The following is an 18,945-nucleotide window of genomic DNA, read 5'->3' as shown; positions in this document are numbered from 1 at the left end:
GCGCCGGCGACAACCAGTGACGTCACCGGCCCGAAGGCGTTACCTGTGAGTGGAGCGGCGCTGTACGCGAGACGGTTGTGTGTCGCTAGTCATGGCCACTCGCCGAGCTCTGCACTTCGTATTCAAAGTGGGAAACCGGTTCCAGACGGCACGTTTCTATCGTGATGTCCTCGGGATGAAGGTGCAGTTGGGGCCGAGAGGGGCTGGCGCGCGAGGGTGGGAGGGGCGCTGAGCCGCACCTGGCGGAGGGGAGGGAGACATGGGTTTGTCATCGGTATCAGCTAGAACTTGGGTGTCGGACCTTCGCCCCGCACTCCCCATTAGCCCTGATTGGTTTTCAGCGTCAGGAAACTGCGAGTCGCTGGTTGAGTTAGGGGAATGAATTTATTTAAATTCATTCATACGTATATATTGAGTAAGTGCCCTTGTGGTCTTCCAGTCTAGTGGGAAAGACAGTAAACAAACAAAAAGTTATCTAATACTCTTCCAAGGAACAATAACTCAGTCTCTTCCGGTTTTGGAGCCCTTTGGTTTAGATAGTCGGCATATTGGGAGCTGTTTCTCTCAAGGATGTTTTGTTTGAATGGTCTCTTTTGGATACTCAATCTGGTTTGAATGCTTCCACTCTCCTGTCTACAGTCGAGAACTAAGTGTGAACTTAGAACCCATTCTCCTCTCCAACACCCAGAAGTGGCCCCTCTTCAGCACTGAGTAGCTGTGATTCTGCAGGGGTCACCTGGGTGACAAATAGGCGGAGGCTCTTGGGGAGCTCCTGATAAGTAAGCCAGGGTGCAATGTAATGTAGAGACAATGCAGAATACGGTGCAAAGAGTTGCATGTAAAAAAACATACTGTTGGTGTTTCGTGGTACTGTGTTGCGTTTTAGTGACAAAAATGAAAATGAAAATATCTGTCCTCAATTAAAGCTTCTGGCCTGGGATGGGGTGGGAGTGAGAATTAGGTTTGTACATAGCTAACAGTAATGGAAGTCAAAATTTGATAAGTGATAGAAAAACCACAAAGCTCTCCCTTAATGTGTTTCCTCATTGATTAAAGAGTTATTGTGAAGATTAAACACATTATTATATGTGTAACCTTTTTCACATTGTATGTATTATATAAATGTTAACTATTATCAAAATATTAGGTTGGTGCAAAAGTAATTGTGGTTTAAAAGATTAAAAATAATTGCAAAAACCGCAATTATTTTTGCACCAACCTAATACAACAGAAGAAGAGATTTAACTCCAACCTGGGTGGTCAAGAAATAATTCATGAAGACCTTGCATTTGAGTTGACCTCTAAAGGTAGGATTTCTTTAGAACCAAGATTAAAGGGGGTAGTATACTAGAAAAACTGAATAGTGGATGCAAAGATAAGATATGTATGGGAAACACCATGAGTTTTATGTGCCTTTAGCTTAGATTACATAGTTGAAGTTGAGGAAATGGGATATCGGGACAAATAGATTGGGACTGTTTCTGGTAGTTTCTTGAATTCTATGCTAAGAAATTTAGATTTTTATGCCACAGTAAGCAGGGAGTTCCCTTACATTTTACCAGGACGATGATGTGATCAGAGCTGTGCTTTAGGGACATAATTTTATGGTGGTGTCAACGAAAGAAACATCCAAACCTGTAGAGAATTTTTATAAGTTTATTTGAGTCAAACTGACAACATTGCCAGGAAGCAAGATCACACATGCTTCAGAGAAAGAGTTTTGCAGTTTCTTTTATACATTTGGAATAAAGGAGGGAACGTAAGGAAGATTATATGAAGGAGGGAGACAGCAAGGTGGGGATTGGATTGCAGGATAGTTAACAAGATTAGGTGCTCTCTTGAGGGTAATTATGCTTCTGAGGGGTGTGAAAAAGAGACATGTCAAAGGTGTGTTACCCTAAGATGCACAGAAACAATGGACAGGCAAAGATAAACCTTTTACTAATGAAGTGATATGCTTGGGGCATGACTACCCATCATGACCTTCCCAGTTAGGAATTTATGATCAGATCACCAGTGACTGAGGTTACTTTCAGTCACTGGACTTGTCAGGTTTATTATAGAGCCCCTTTTTCATCCATAGTGGTATGAAGGAAGGAGGTCAAGAAAGATGAGTATTAATAGTCTCTGAGACTATTAATGGGAGAGAAGTGATGGGAGCTTGAACTGGAGCAGTAGAAGTGGGAATCTAAAAGGAAAATAGAAACTAATACATTGAGAGCCTACTGTGTACTAGGTTCTGTGTCAAATGCTTTAATAAATTATCAATTTTCATACCATATTAGGAAACTCAGATCCTAAACAACGGTCTCAGAGTTACACAACTACTAACTGACAGTCAGAATTTCAAAACAGACTTCTCATTCTGAAGGTTCCATTATTGTGACAACACAGCACTGCTTCCCAATCGAAACAGATGTCACAACTTTTCTTGGTTGTCTGGCTCTTGGTGTCAAGCTGTTCTTTCTCACTTCTAGTACTTCTAGACTGGGAAAGAGATAAAGCTTATTATCTTTTGTTTGTTTTACAAGTGCAGCTTATAAATGACAATGTTTGTGTTTTGACATTTTCATTTGTGTGAAATATGCTGTGTGCAGTAGTAGTAAAACTTGACAATTTATTCTAATTCCCTTCCAGATTCTGCGTCATGAAGAATTTGAAGAAGGCTGCAAAGCTGCCTGTAATGGGTATGACACCTTGTTTCTTCATATCCTCTTTAGGCTCCTAATACCCCTGGAGATGAATACATCTTATCGAGTGTCTCTTTAAACTTAGAAGTTACGGCAAGCTGGGAAATTCCAAGGCCTCTTGGGAATTGGATGCTTATTTATGGATATGCAACAACATTAAATTAAGGCCAGCTTGGAGGACGACCTTTATGGGATTCTGTCCCCTACTTTAAAGAAAAGATAAATGAGTCTTTCCCTTAAGTAAGTGCCAAACAAATGGTCCTTGGAGCCTTGGGTGATGGGGCACATGAGCACTGTCCACAGCTGCTCTGAGCACCAGTGGGGGTCATCGCATCCTGATGGGTTCTTAGAGGACCAGAAGGGACTGCCCACCTCTCTGTCCCAGTAGCTCTTTGGGTGAGGCCTGCCTACGGCACATTCTTCTGTGGTCACTGGAGTAATTTGCTTTCATTTTTCTAGGCCTTATGATGGGAAATGGAGTAAAACAATGGTGGGATTTGGACCCGAGGATGATCATTTTGTGGCAGAACTGACCTACAATTACGGCATCGGAGACTACAAGCTCGGCAATGACTTCATGGTAAATATCATTTTGTTCCAGCAGATTCTTGGCTGTACCTTTTATTGAGATCACTGATACAGCTTTAGGTATCAGTGATGATAACCATTGAATTGATGGCTTTTGGGTACAGTTTAGTGATATTTTCTATTTAAAACAAAACAAACATGCTTGGGGACCCTGTCTCAGAGCTGGATTCAGAATGAAATGTGTTCTCCCAATGTGTGGGAATCAAACCCAAAACTTAGAGACAGCTTTGAAGGACACAGGATACCTCTAGGGGAATGACTGAACCTCAAGAGGTCAAGTGCCAGAGTCATATTGGTCTGGTCAGGTCCCGATCGCCATCCAGAGAAATAATTTTCTGTCAAGTGGACTGTTATAGTTGGGTTAGGCTATTACGGCCAATCCTAGTCAGAAAAATCTGAGAAGGTTTTATGGATAAAAAGAACATATTCATTCAAGAACTCAAGTCATGCACTTATTCTAGTAATAGGGTCAACCGTTTATTGAGCAGTTACTATGTGCTAGATAGACTGTCACTGGGACCAAATACATAGCAAGACAGGAGTAACTAATTTTTGCTCAGAGTCTACTAAGCAGATCTACCTCATGCTAGGTGTTATTTTGGTCATTTGATCTCACTATTCCTATTAACTCTTGTTAAAATAATAATATCTAGATGGAAGTTTTTTATGAGGATCAAATATCTATAAAAACATTTTGTAAATGGAAAGGGCTATTCAGATTTCATATGATAATATATTTGTTTTTCTTTTCATGTTTCTCACTAATTTATTTAACAGATATTTATTGTGATTTACTATATGCCTTGTATCTTGTTAGGTTCTGGGGATAAGATAGAGAGTGAAGCATGTTCCCTGGCCTAGGAGCTTCCTGTCTGGTGGGGGAAACAAATGAATAGACAAGAATACAATGTGATAAGTGCTAAGATTGGGATAAGGACAGAGATGTGGGAACACATAGGAGGAATTCCCAACCTGTTCCCAGAGAGATGAGAGTGCAGGGAACGCTTCTCAGAAGTGCCATCCGCACCAGGTGAGTAAGATTGGGTGGGAGGGTGAGATGAGAATCCGCAGCATGTCCAGGCGCGGAGGTGGGAGGGACCATGGCACTCAGAACTGTGAGGAGCATAGTCTAGCTGGGGCTTAGTGTGTGACGAAGGGAGTGGGTAGAGTTGAGGCTGGAGAAGTAAGCTGGGGCCACATCACATTAAGATGCTTGGACTTTATTCTGGAAGCAGAGAGAAGCCATTAGTAAGCAGAGGAATGGTACAGTACTTGTGTGCAAGAATCCACCTGTGTAGAGCATGGAGATAGGGTTGGAAGGGAGTAAGACCGGACGTGAGGAAACTAGCCCCAAGGATAGTACAGGAAGTGACTAGCAGCTCCTTAAGTAACATGGTAGTCGTGGCAGATAGAGGTGAACAGATATGAGAGATGTTTAGGAGGTAGAGTTGATACGGGTTGGTGACTGAAAGGATGTGAGAGTGTGTGTTTCTCCTTCCCTTTCTTTTTCTTTCTTTCTTTTTTTTAAATTTAATGATATTAAGTCTAGTTGATTTAACACACACATATCACTTTTTTTTTTTTTTTTAAAGAGGGCATAGTTCACAGTGGCCCTTGTGGGGATTGAACTGGCAACCTTGGTGTTATCAGCACCATGCTCTAACCAGCTGCCCCCCTCCTTATCTTTCTTTTCTTTACTCTGCAAATTTAAATCAGGGAGAGAAGAAAGAGACAAACCATTTTGGTGCCATCAGCATTTAACTGGCTCCAGTCACATGTTGATTGCTGGACTGCAGGGGCTAGTAGTCAGGTAGGTGGAGAACAGCTTGACTGCTCCACCATGGGCTTCCTGAGAGACTTTGGCAGTACAGTATCCCTGACAAAAGGTACCTTCGCTGCTTTTCAGTTCATGGAACAAAAAGAAAAACAGGTTAAACAGAATCCCATATATACAGAGGGTGCCCAAAAAATGGATACAGGTTTTAAGAAAGGAAAAAACTGTATTAAAATTGTAATAATAAATACCGATAACAAAAGATGAATACAAGTCATGTGTATACATTTCTTTGCACCCCCCCCCAGGTATAAAGAATTCCTGTATATTAGAAAGAAAAGGATCAACAGCTTAATAGTTTTTATAAAAAGGGCAAAAACTACACAAAGACAGTTCACAGAAAAGACATTAGAAATGTCTCTTAAACATCGAAAAAGATGTTCAGCTTCCAAGCTGCTATTTGCCACCTGCCAGCCTGGCAAAAATAAAAAAGGGTGATAACACACTGTGTTAGGGAGGGTGTTGGAAAACTGCCACTCTCATACATCACTAATAAGAGTGTACATCGGTACAACCTCAGTCTGGCAGTATCAAAATAATGAATGCATTTATCTTTGACCTTGCAGTTTTACATCTAGGAATTGGGTTTACATGTATGTTAACAAGTATGTGAAATGACCTGTGTGTTAAGTTATTTATTACAGTATTTGTTCGTGTAACAAATATTTATTGAGTGCCTCCTCTGTGCCAGGCACTATTTCAGGATCTTTGGCTAACCAGTGAACAAAACAAAAATCTGTGCCTGGCAGGGGCGGCGGTCCAGGGCCTGACAGATAATGACCAATAATAAACAAATCATATAATGCGTTATTTTAATGTTGATCATTGTTATGGGGCAAGAATAGAGCAGAGTAAGGGGCATTGGGAGTGTGGAGCAGATGGCTGGTTTTGATTTTAAGTAGGGTGTTGAGGGAGGGTGTCAGGGAGGAGCTGACATTTGAGAAAAGGCTCAGGGAGGTAAAGGAGTTAGCTGTGTGGGTATCTCGGGGAAGAGCATTCCAGGTAGAGAAACAGCCTGTGCAAAAGCCTTCAAACAGCTCCTGGCATGTTCAGGAAAATGCAGGAAGGCCAGTGGGGCTGCAATAGAGAGCAAGGGGAAAGGAGCAGGAGATGGGGTCAGAAATAACATGGCGTCAGCTTGGGTTGGGCCTTTCAGGCCATTCTGAGCCATCCTTAAGTGAAATGAAGAGCCAGCAAGGGTTTTAGGCAGGAAAAACAACATGGGCTTGCTCTCTGGAGAAGAATAGACTATAGGGTGTGTTTCACAAAGCTTCCTCTGGCCGCAGAGTGGATGATGGATTGACAAAACTGGAGAGAGGCTGTTCCAATAATCGCAAGCTAGAACCGAGGCTGGCCTTATAAGAAGGCATAGGTGTGCATTTTTAGGTATTTTGATTAAATTTAAATTAAGAATGCCTTGATGGTTGGTTTAAATTTTTTTGTTTAAAAAGCAAAAATAAAAAAATATCTTGAATAGGTAACCGGTGAGCCAAGGTAAGATCAAGATTTCTCAGACTAGATCTTTGGGGCTGCCAGGTGGCTCAGTTGGTTAGAGCATGAGCTCTGAACGACAGGGTTGCTGGTTTGATTCCCACATGGGCCAGTGAGCTGCGCCCTCCACAACTAGATTGAAGACAATGAGTTGCCGCTGAGCTTCCCAAGGGGTGGCCGGATGGCTCAGTTGGTTAGAGCGCGAGCTCTCAACAACAAGGTTGCTGGTTCAATTCCCACATGGGATGGTGGGCTGTGCCCCCTGCAACTAAGGTTGAAAATGGTGACTGGACTTGGAGCTGAGTAGCGCCCTCCACAACTAGATTGAAGGACAGCGACTTGGAGCTGATGGGCCCTGGAGGAAAAAAAAGATTTCTCTGACTAGATCTTTAAAATTAGGAGAGATTATCTTTGGTATTAAATGGATCAAACTTCTCGGGCATGAATTTCTGTTCTATGATTCACAAAGTTTGGAATATTTGTAAGAGAAAGACATCCCAAAACCTATTTTGAAACCACTAGACAAAAATTTTGAATGCCAGTTAAATCTTAGGTGATATGATGTAAAGGCAACGGGATTTGCCCCATTATCTTATTCTATAAAAGTTCTGTTATGATTATGCTCTTGAATGATGTTGTTGTTTGTCACAGGGCATCACACTTGCCTCGAAACAGGCTGTCAGCAATGCCAGGAAGCTGGAGTGGCCACTCCGTGAAGTTGCAGAAGGGGTTTTTGAAACTGAGGCCCCAGGAGGATATAAGTTCTATCTGCAGAACAGCAGTCCACCTCAGTCAGGTAATTACACTAATAAAAGCCCTCTGTGTAAGGGTACCTCTGATGGAAGGAGTGAGGGAACTGGATTTCTTTCTCCTGTGGAGTCTTTCTATACTGGCGTAACATGTCTTTCCCAAGCTGGTATTGTTTGTTCTTGGAGAGATTTTCTTCTCATTAGAACTTTATAGGGGATCTAGACTGGTTCTGTTCTACCGGTAATGTAGCTATTTAGGATACTTTCAGTTATAACAGAAAACTGGCTTGAGCAATAAGGAAATTTTTTAGCTCACAGGGCAGGCATTCTGTAGGTAGGAAAGCTTTCAGGGTTAGTTGATTCAGCAGCTCAGCAATGGCGTCAAGAACCCCAGTTTTCTCTCTACACTCTCTTGTCCTCACGAGTCCACTTCTAGAGGCGGTTTCCCTCATGGTTGTAGGGTGGCTGCCAGTAGAAGTGGGGGCTACATGCTCACACACTCTCTTCTGGTAAGAGAGGGAGACTGACTGCCTGTTGCACTTTGTTAAGAGCAGAGCAAAACTCCTGGAATCATCCAGCAGACTTCCTGGTCAGATTTGATTCACATGCCTGCTCCTGCACCAGTCACCAGCAAGAGAAATAGGATTATCCTCAGACCAGGTAGTCGCGCGTCCCTCCAGCTGAGGCCAGTTTCCCAAACTGTAGCGCTGACACTCAGGGAGGGAGGGAGGAGTGGAACGGAGGGGTCCACTGCACTGACGGCCACGGGGAGCAGCACAGAAGCTGCCTGATGGGTTTCGTTTACAGCAGAGGCGTCCTCCTCTTACGCGGTGTGTGTATTTAATTCCTGCAAATGCTGCTACCTGCTCGGCCAAAAGAAAAAAAAACACTGCTGAATAGCAAGGGCAGTTCTGCCTGCCGTTTCACTCTGAGCACGTGCCCCTCAGTGGACCTGAGATGGGAGGCAGGTTTCTCTTTCCTCCACCGTCTGCCTCAAGTCCCACATGCCCCTCATACTGAGTCCGATTGCTGTCTACTTGCTTTTCATCTGGAGCTCCGCAGGAGAAAGAGCGATCCGTGCCAGTGTGGGAGTTCAGACTGGCGCTGTGGGACTTACTGAGAGACGGTACTTCTGTATTTCACTAGTGATTTAAGGGATTTTTATGATGACTTTATTGATAGGTGACTGTTGATTTGTATACTAACTTTAAAGCTTAACTCCTGCCACTAATTCCACTGCACATTTTTTTCCCTTATCTTGATGTAAGATAATGGAGAGCCCCACAATCCTAAGATGCTTTGGAATGATAATACCTTGAGGCATTAACTTCTGATGGGTAATATAGTCAAGGCTATCAGTCGAGCTGGCGTCCATCCTTCCTTTGACTCACTTATATGTAGTTCCACCCACTTGTTACCATTTCTGCCCCATCCCTTCCAAGTCGCTGGAATTTGTTGATCTCTCAATGAACAGAGAAAACTCAAACCGTCTGCCAGGGAGACAGACAGACCTGTGAGAAACACCTTGCTTTGGTCATAATATTGCTAGAAACGGAAGAAAAATGTATTGGGTTTATCATAGTTACATGTAGACTTGGAACAGCTCTTCAGAAAGCCACTTTACAATATAAAAGTTTCCAATAATGTTGTGTTTTGATATAACTTTGTAACTTTTATTCTTTTGACAAAAAGTAGATTTTTTTCCTAGACAACTAAGCAAAATAAAAGAAAACAGTACCCATATATCCAGAGATAACCACTGTTAACATTATCAAGTATATCTTTCCAATCTTTTATCAAAAATATAAATATACAATTAAATATATATATATATATATATATATATATATATATATATATATATATACATTTTTTCAGATTCCATTGTCTCCCTTTGTAGGATGATAAACAGTTCTCTGTTGTTGGATATTTATGTTGTCCCTGTGTTTCATTGTTACAAGCAACACTGTGATGAGTGTCTGTGAAGAAAGCCCTTCATACATCCACAATTACTTCTTTAATTGCTGAAAATGGGATTGCTCTTTCAAAAGCAGTGTGCATTTTGTAGGCTTTTGATATATTCTGTCAAACTGTTGCCCAGAAATGGACTAATTTCCACTCGACCAGTATTATATGGTTGTGGTCTCCCCCTGCCCTATCAGTCAGCGCTGCGAACTTTGTAAATTACTTGCCAATTAGATAACAAAATATTTTATTTGCTCATTTGTGAGATTAAATTTTTTTCATGTGTTCATTGACCGTTCCAGTTCTTTCTTTTCCTTGTTTTTGGGGGGGGGAGGGGAACAGGACTTTATTGGGGAACAGTGTGTACTTTCAGGACTTTTTTCCAAGTCAAGTTGTTGTCCTTTCAGTCCTAGTTGTGGAGGGTGACGTTCAGCTTCAAGTTGTTGTCCTTTCAGTCTTAGCTGTGGAGGGCGCAGCTCAGCTCCAGGTCCAGTTGCCGTTGCTAGTTGCAGGGTTGCTAGTTGCACCATTCCTTGTGGAAGTCGAACCAGCAACCTTGTGGTTGAGAGGACGTGCGCCAACCAACTGAGCCATCCGGGAGCTCTGCCCAAGGTGCCGTGTTCAATTTTAGTTGCAGGGGGCGCTGCCCACCATCCCTTGCGGGACTCGAGGAATTGAACTGGCAACCTTGTGGTTGAGAGCCCACTGGCCCATGTGGGAATCGAACTGGCAGCCTTCGGAGTTAGGAGCACGGAGCTCTAACCGCCTGAGCCACCGGGCCGCCCCTCATGGGTTCATTCTTTAAACTTAATCCTTTAACCCATCAGGCATGTGTTTTTGTTTTTGTTTGTTTTTTTAATTTTTTATTGGGGAATATTGAGGAACAGTGTTTTTCTCCAGGGCCCATCAGCTCCAAGTTGTTGTCCTTCAATCCAGCTGTGGAGGGTGCAGTTCAGCTCCAAGTCCCGTTGCTGCTGTTCTCAATCTTTAGTTGAAGGGGGTGCAGCCTACCATCCCTTGAGGGAATTGAACCAGCAACCTTGTTGAGAGCTTGTGCTCTAACCAACTGAGCCATCCGGCCGCCCCTCCGGAAGCTCAGCGGCAGCTCGCTTTCTTCAATCTAGTTGTGGAGGGCGCAGCTCAGCGGCCCATGTGGGCATCAAATCAGCAACCCTATTGTTCAGAGCTCACGCTCCAACCAACTGAGCCATCCGGCCGCCCCAGGCATGTGTTTTGCCATTTAGTTTAAAGGTGTAACTTTTTCCCACCAAATGAGATGCCAGTTATCTTAGTGACATTTATTGAACAATGTATTCTTTCGTACTGACTTAAAATCCCTTTCTTATAAACTAAATTCTTGTAAGCCTGTTTGGGTCTTTCTATTCTATTCCATTGCACTGACCTATCTATTCCTGCTGTTTTATTACCCTACAGATCCTGTATTAAAAGTAACTCTAGCAGTGTCTGATCTTCAGAAGTCCTTGAACTACTGGTCTAATCTACTGGGAATGAAAATTTATGAAAAAGATGAAGAGAAGCAGAGGGCTTTGCTGGGCTATGCTGATAACCAGGTGAGTGATCTTGGAGAGCAATAATCTGGTACTTTGAGTTTGGCTTATAATGAGGTTAACGTGAGGGTTATTCCCATAGTTTGTGCACAGTGATTCGGTATTTATACAGATTAACAGAAAGGAGAAAATAAAAATTGCTGATAACCTTACCACTCAGATGTTACTTTTGTTTAGATTTGAGGATATATCCTTTCAGAAGTGGAATTGCTGGGTCAGAAGAGACATAGATAAGATTTAATGCTGTAATGATCACGTATTTTCATCTTTTTCTTTTTTTAACTAACCTAGCCTTTGAGCATGATTTTAGTCCTTGCATTTTGACCCAGCAGGTCTATTCCCAGTATTTTATCTTATAGACATACTCATCATACATGTTCACAAAGAATGGTGTACTAGGTTATCTGTTGCAGCATTGTTTGTAATAGCAAAATATAAGAATGTAAGTGTCCTATGGATTAGAAAAATAGTTCAATCATTTATACTTCATCCATAGAGTGGATTACTATGCAGCTATCAAAAATAATGAGGTGAATCTTTATATGCTGATATGGTAACATTAATTGAAATAAAAGAAGGCACAGGATGTGTAAATTGTGCTACCATTTGTGTAAAAAAGATATGTGCATGCCATGTGTCTAAAAGAATACACTGGAAACTGCTGACTGGTTGCCTCGGGTGAGAGGTGGAGGGCAACTTCATTTTTACTTTATTCCTCTAGCACCCTTCGAATTTCCTTTTTACCACATAACCTGTTCCAAAAAATAAACCCACTTCTTTCTTTCTTTTCAGTGTAAACTGGAACTGCAGGGCATCCAGGGCGCAGTTGATCACGCAGCAGCTTTTGGAAGAATTGCCTTTTCTTGCCCCAAGAAAGAGGTAATGTTTGGTACCAGATCCATCGTTTAAGCTCTGTGACTACCTAGTGCAACCGCTAAGAACCTTAGGCCTCCCTTCTTCATTCTGGATATGGCTTTGGTAGCAAGTTCAACAGTTGTCTCGAGAGCGGCTGACATAATGAAATCAAACAAGTGATGTCTGGGTTCTTTCTGGTTGATCTGCCATTCCTCTCGCGCTGATGAGGACCCAGCATCAGAGTGGGACACGGCCCCTCGCTCACTTTTCCCTTTTGTTTTCCTCAAGTTGCCAGACTTAGAAGACTTGATGAAAAGGCAGAACCAGAAGATTCTGACTCCTCTGGTGAGCCTGGATACGCCAGGGAAAGCAACTGTACAAGTGGTCATTCTGGCTGACCCTGTAAGTATTACTCAGGAAGGGACAGGCTGCACCACAGGTTTCTTCTATGGTGTCTTTTTGCCAAATTCCTTTTGTCTTTATTGGTGTAGGATGGACATGAAATTTGCTTTGTGGGGGATGAAGCATTTCGAGAACTTTCTAAGATGGATCCAAAGGGAAGCAAATTGTTGGATGATGTGAGTCTCATTTCTAAATTTCTACCACCATGGGCCCAAGGGGGTGGCGTTAAGTGTATATGGGGAAGGGCCAAAGCAACAGGGACCAGTTCTTACTATCAGAACCATATCCTTTTGCAGTCGAGGTGACTTTTGAGCCAGGGACTTGTGTCTTCATTGCCACCTATATGGCTCTTACCTGGGTACAGCATTGGTGCCCCGCCACTACCTCAGGCTGCCTTGGGGAGCCACTGCTGCTGTATCCATCATTATTCTGCTCAGGGAATGGAATGCCTGGATACCATCCCTTCAGCTCTTTTGGTCATTGGCTCTTCATTCTATAGCATCATTCTCTTCCTTTCTAGTGACTTATTCTCATCAGCAAACAAGCTCCAGTATCTTCCAGCTTTGAAAAACCTATTATAAAAGCCTATTATTTACCCCATATTTACCCTCCTCCAGATTTATTTTTAACAATCTGCCTACATACTGTTTCTACTTCTTACCTCACATTCACACTTCAGTCTCTCCTGCACTGGTTCCTGTCACTCAGTGAAATGCTCATTGTAACTTCATCAGTGACCTTCGTATTGCCAAATTCAGAAACTACTTTTCTATCCCCATCAAACTCAATCTTTCAGCAGCATCCAAACCACTGTTCATTGTTGTACCCCCGTTTTTAGCACATACCTGGTATGTAGTAGGCACTCAGTGAGCACTCTATGATGATTCAAGGAACGAATCAATCTATCCCATGTCTGTCATTTGATATCTCTGTGACTGACCTTAAGCAATTTACTTAGTCTCTTAACTTCATTTTTCTTACCTAAAGATTTGAGAAAATAAGATTATCTACCTGATGGGATTGTTGTGTGGTTTATAGAGCTTGCCCAACTGCTGACATAATAACATACGCTCGCTCGCTCAATTAATGGTAATTAAAGTAGGAAATGTGGAGAAAATAGAGTGTTTACAAATTTTCCCATAAAGGAAAATAGAGTCGCAGGCCACCCCTCAGTGGGCAAGTTTGCTAGACTCTTTCCTTCTTGCTCTTTTGTATCACTGGCCAGCTCCTTCCTCTTTGGAGCTCTCCTCTCCTTTGGGGTCCATGTCTCTTTGGCAGCTTCTCCTCCGTCACACACTCTGTGTGTGTCTGATCCCAAAGTGATTTTACCCACAGTTCCACTTTGGCTCTTTTATTTTCATTTCTTACATTTTCTCCTCTGAGTAGAAGTTACCTACTACTCTGGTTACCTTTACCCTGAGCTTCAACCGTCTTCCATTCTTCCTAATTTCTAGTTCCTCCATCTCCCTGAGCTCCCAACACGTATTTTTTGTTGTTACTGAGGTAAAATATACATAGAATTTAAATGTACAGAAGTTCAGTGTTCAATTTCATGAGTTTTGACAGTTACATATACTCTACAACCACTACTCAAAATATAGAGCATTTTCATCATTGCAGAAAGTTTTCTCATGCCCATTTCCATCCAGTTAGAGCCCACCCCCAACCCCACCCCCCCGAGGCAACTACTGTTCTCATTTCTGTCACATTAGTTTTGTCTGTCCTTGGACTTCATATCAATGGAATCATTCAGTAGGTATTCTTTTGTGAATGGCTTCTTTCACTCAGCATAACATTTTTGAGATTCCTCCTTGTAATTGCACACATCAGTGTTTTTTTGTTTGTTTCATTGCTGAGTGGTATTCATTTTTATGACTAGAACAATTTGCTTATCCTTTTTTCCAATGGTGGACATTTGAGTTGTTTCCATATTTTTATCTATTATAAAGGAAGACTGTTATGAACAGTCTTGTGTAAATTTTCTTGTAAACATATGTTTCATTTCTCTTGGGTAAACATCTAGGAGTGGAATTGGCTTTTACTTTAGAAGAAACTGCCAGTCATCCAAAGTGATTGAACCCTTTGACACTCCTGTCAGCCATGTCTCATATGAGAGTTCTAGCTACTCTGCACCCTTACCAACATTTGTGTTTCATTTTGTTTTGTTGTTGTAGCTATGCTAGTACATGTAAAATGGTTTTATCATTGTGGTGTTCATTTGCGTTTCCCCACAACTGATGTTAAACATCTTTTCATATGCTTATTTGCCATTTGCTTATCTTATTTTGTGAATTATATGTTCCAGGCTTTTGTTCATTTCTTTCCGTATAGATTTATTTTTATTTATTTTTATTTTTTTCATATAGATTTATTTTTAATACTTCATCATTAAAAATTCTAAATATACACAGAGAGCACAACAAATCCCTATTGACTGTCTGTCACTCATCAACTCTGTGCTATAATTTTTCATCATTCCTTCCACACCACTTTTTTTTTTTTGCTAGAGAACGTTCAAAAGCAAATCTCAGATACCCTGAATACTTAAGTATTTTACACATTTTAAGATGATTTAAAAGAAATAAAAAATTAAGGAATTTTCTTAGATATCTCCATGTAATTGACATCATCACAGTTTAAAAATCAGTACTATATCCTTAATGTCACCTAAAATCAAGTTCTTATTAAAATTTCCCTGATCCCCTAAAAATGGTTTTATACAGTTAGTTTGCCATACATATTTTTAATTAGCTTTAATGTGATTGGACTATATCAATACAGAATAATTTATATATGATTCATTGAGTTTTATGACAAAACTAGTTAGAAGATACACCTCTCGTCTCTTTCACATTTTCGCCATTCTAGTCTATTCTCTAATCACTAAATATGAATTTATTTTTACTCTGTATGTCTTTGCTCACAGTATTTTATTGTCTTGGAATGCTCCTTCTCTCACTTTGCTTATTTTTTAAGACCCATCCAAATCCATTTTTAAATATTTTTAATTACTTTTTCTTGTTGATTTGTTTGAGTTCTAGATACAAATCACTTGTTAGATATCTGCAAATGCAAGTACTTTTCCCAGTCTATGTTGTACCTATTTATTTTCTTAATAAAGTCTTTTGAAAAGGAAAAATTTTAAGTCTAGTTTGTAAACTTCCCCTTTTACATTTAGTGTTTTTGTGTGTGTTCAGATGAGTGTTATAACCAATGAAACCTCTTCATCTGGATAAACCATGAACATTTCAAATTCAGCGTGTTTACAACTTAATTTACCTCACCTCAAATCTATTCTTTTAATAATATTAAAAGTTCCCATTTATTAAGCATCTCCTATGTTTTTGACATATGAGATGTTCTTAAGTGCTTTATATATGTCTAGTCTCTAATTCTTTCCACAGTCTGCAAAGTTGATAGCATTCTGCTTTTAGATGAGGAAACTGAGGCTCAAAAAGATTAAGTCACCCAATGTTATACATTCAGTAAGTGGCAGGGCAAGGGGTTGAACAGAGGTCTTCAGGCTTCACAGCCAGGTTTTTTTTCCTCCTCTATCCTCTGCTCCCTTCCCTGAACAGCACTGTCTATCTATTATCGCAATTGGTTAAGCTAGATCCTTAGAGCCATTTTTTAAAAATCATTTAATATTCTTTTTACTTGAGAATAGTTTTAGATTTACAAACAGAGCCATTTTGGAATATTGTTTCTCCTCACCCCTAAGTTCTGTTAGCTGTTAGTTACCAACAGCTATGAGTTCTACCTCGGAAATCTCTAGTCTTCCTTCTGAAAAGGCCATCATTGTCACCTGTAATACGGCAGAGGCCGCCTTCCTCCTTCCAGTTAATCCATGCTGCCAGCATTCTCTTTCTAAAGCACAAATCCAGTCATTTAAAAAACTTTAATCTTCTGATAGCTCTCTGTTGCGTCCAAGATACATTCCGAACTCTGACAGGACATGTAACATGTCTGGCCCTTTCCTGCTCTCTGATCTTCTGTGGCCTCTCCCCCGAGTTCACCTCCATTCCAGTCCCCGTGAATTGTTTATATTAGCGAGATTTATCTTCTTGCCTGTAACTGAGGTTTTTTTCCCTCCCATCTTGTTCAACTCATCCTTCAATACTCAGAAGCTTTCTTGGGTTCTCCATATCAGAGTTTGTCGTTTCCTCCACTTTTTATGGCTCCTAAAAGAAAGAAATTGGTGCATCTGTGTGGGTTTTTTGTGTTTGTGTGTTGTATTGCATATCTTTGATTTTTAAATACTTTTTATTTTCATCAAAATCCAATAGTACTAAGATTTTATATAAACGCAGGACAACAATGTCTTGCCCTGTTACTGAGTCCCACTGCCCAGGGCAGCCACTTTCAGCTTCACGTTTCTAAATAAAAAACACATGTATTTCTGTTTCTTCATTTTTAGTTGCAGACATATTTTGACTTCCTGTTGAAGTAGATGAGTGTTTTTACCCTATTTCTCCAGCCAGTTAGTTACTCCTTTCCTTTTGGTTTGCTATCGCTTTGTCATTCTATTATAGCAAATGCCCGACACACACACACACACACACACACACACACACACACACACACACCTACCTTCATGTGAAATAGTTGTTTTCATATTTCAGCTATTTATTATGTTCCTCAAAGCCTCAGATTATATCATTACTGCCACACCCAAACCCAACTTAATACCTGGCTCATAATGAAAACTGACATTTTAAAAGATATTTCTGTACTTGGCTTTTGACTGAATACATGAATGTATTTCCTTACCATGCAGCTATTTAGCATATGCTTGATTGTGTTGGACAGGAAGTTTTGAGAGATTTAGGTTCTAAGCCTCTGCAAGCCCCTAATCTCAGCTTCATGGAATAATAAGATAAAAGGACCCTGGTGGAACCCAAACACACTGTTACTAACACGGCTTCCTCTTTAATTAGGTGGCTCAAAGCTAACCAAACGGTATCAACATCAGTGGAATGGCGTGGGAGCAGGCATACAAAAAAGGAAATCGGTCCATGCTCAATAGACAAAACGTCAGAATAGCTTTTCAATCTTGGTGTCACTATTAGACTGACTTTCATGAGCACTAAAGATTCCTGAGAGCCTACCCAGGTGCTAAGAGTGTCCGTACTTTCTGTTCCCCCAAAGACCCCACAGCCAGGTGTGCTCGGTCCTTGCTCTCTCGTCCATCAGCCACACTTCCTGGCTGCAATATCTTTATGACGTGAGAATCCAGAAGCAATTGCTCAGTACTCATCCGCATCCTCTGTCCAATTAAACATAATACATACTCTATTCTGAATGAACATTTTTCAGTTGTTAATGTCTTGATTGTCTATGCAATGCAATGAGGTACAAAGTGAACTCTGTTTTGTTTTATGGATTTAGAATAAATATATACTCTATTTCTGTTTCTATAGGCAATGGCAGCAGATAAAAGTGATGAATGGTTTGCTAAACAAAATAAACTGAAGGCTTCAGGTTAGCAGAAGACACCACGTGGAACGAGCACTTACGATTCCTGTCTAGCACCTGTGAGGCCTGATGTGTCCAATTATGATACACGCTCTCACAGCTTGGTTGTTTCCCGTACAGGCTGGGGTGGTGAAGATTTGTGTATTTTAATCTTTGAAAGCTCTGATTTATGTTAGGTATAAAATCCTATTATTATCAATCCAATTGGAGGAGAACTCTTGCTTTAATCTGCATTGTCACTGGAATGGCATGATCTGTGTGTCACTATTAGATTAGTAAGACATTATTTTGGGCCCGGGGCAGCTGTATGGAACGTTACCTTTGGTTGGGGATGGAGGGAATTTTGACAAGCACGTAGATCTTAGGAGAAAAACTGTTCAAATGAATCCTAATCAAATGCTTATAACAGGACTATTTCCAGCATCTGATGATACTGTGCTGTTCTAACACCTCACTCTAGCACGCCTTGACATTTAAACATTTTTGAAGAAATTATGTCCTCGTACCAAAAGATTTAGTTAACACCCCCACATTCCTTACTTTAAAAGTTTTCGTAGCCAGAGAAAACAGACGGAAGAATCTAATAATATGGTATGCTACCTGCCTAGCTCTGTGCTGTTTCCTTATATAATTTTTTTAAAACCTCACAAGAAGAGAACATGTTGAATTTGGAATAGATGATATCTTCAGCCTGAAAATACTTTTTTTTTTATTGTCTTCCTGTAGTTTGCTGTTTTGTTCTATAGAACAAATTTTGTAATCACTGGAAAGAGAATTATATTGGACATATTTATTATTAAATGTGTTTTGAAGATGTACTTCTAAAATCAAGCTGTTACACCAACCTGTAAGATTCCTTATTTGAAGTGGTGGCCAGATTCAGATTTTAGGAAGGAAACTGAGGAGCTTGGAAAGGACTGACTCAGGTTACCAGTTCCAGAATAATACAAGTATATAAAAAATCACTTGTAAATCATAGTCTCTCCTCTTCTCCCTTGCTGGCAGGTGGGGTATGGAAATTGCAGGGTTTCGGCTCACCTTCTTACAGGTGATTACCTTCTCAGAGAGAAAAAAATCCTTTTCCAGCTTCAAGGCACTTTTCATTCAACTTAAATTTTCAGTCTTAGGGAAGCTATCATGAGTTTCAAAGCAAACCAAATTATGTGTCCTCCAGACATTTGGTTCCCATTTTTTTCCTGTGTGTAGGGAAATTATTGTACGAATTTTGAATGACCAAATAAACCTCTGTGTCTCTTTGGACTATGATTTGTTAATTCTCAGATTTTCCATTAGATTATTAAGTAATTCTTGATGTTAATCTCTAGTAA

At 40.6% G+C, this 18,945-nt stretch overlaps 1 protein-coding gene across 1 annotated transcript; it reads left to right on the top strand.

Annotated features, from left to right (window-relative positions):
- The first annotated feature begins 19 nt into the window (after positions 1 to 19).
- Positions 20 to 18,877, top strand: GLOD4 (glyoxalase domain containing 4). Its single transcript, XM_019739535.2, has 9 exons — positions 20 to 181; positions 2,638 to 2,687; positions 3,150 to 3,270; positions 7,255 to 7,399; positions 10,752 to 10,888; positions 11,678 to 11,764; positions 12,029 to 12,142; positions 12,232 to 12,318; positions 17,563 to 18,877. The coding sequence occupies exons 1-9, from the start codon at positions 92 to 94 to the stop codon at positions 17,626 to 17,628; spliced, it is 897 nt and encodes a 298-aa protein (XP_019595094.1). The 5' UTR covers positions 20 to 91; the 3' UTR covers positions 17,629 to 18,877.
- Positions 18,878 to 18,945: the final 68 nt, after the last annotated feature.

The sequence above is a fragment of the Rhinolophus sinicus genome, linkage group LG15 (genome assembly GCF_036562045.2).
Source record: "Rhinolophus sinicus isolate RSC01 linkage group LG15, ASM3656204v1, whole genome shotgun sequence".
NCBI classification, from domain to species: Eukaryota; Metazoa; Chordata; class Mammalia; order Chiroptera; family Rhinolophidae; genus Rhinolophus; species Rhinolophus sinicus.
The sequence above is the reverse complement of the archived record's forward strand: the minus strand, read 5'-3'. Positions and strand labels throughout refer to the sequence as shown.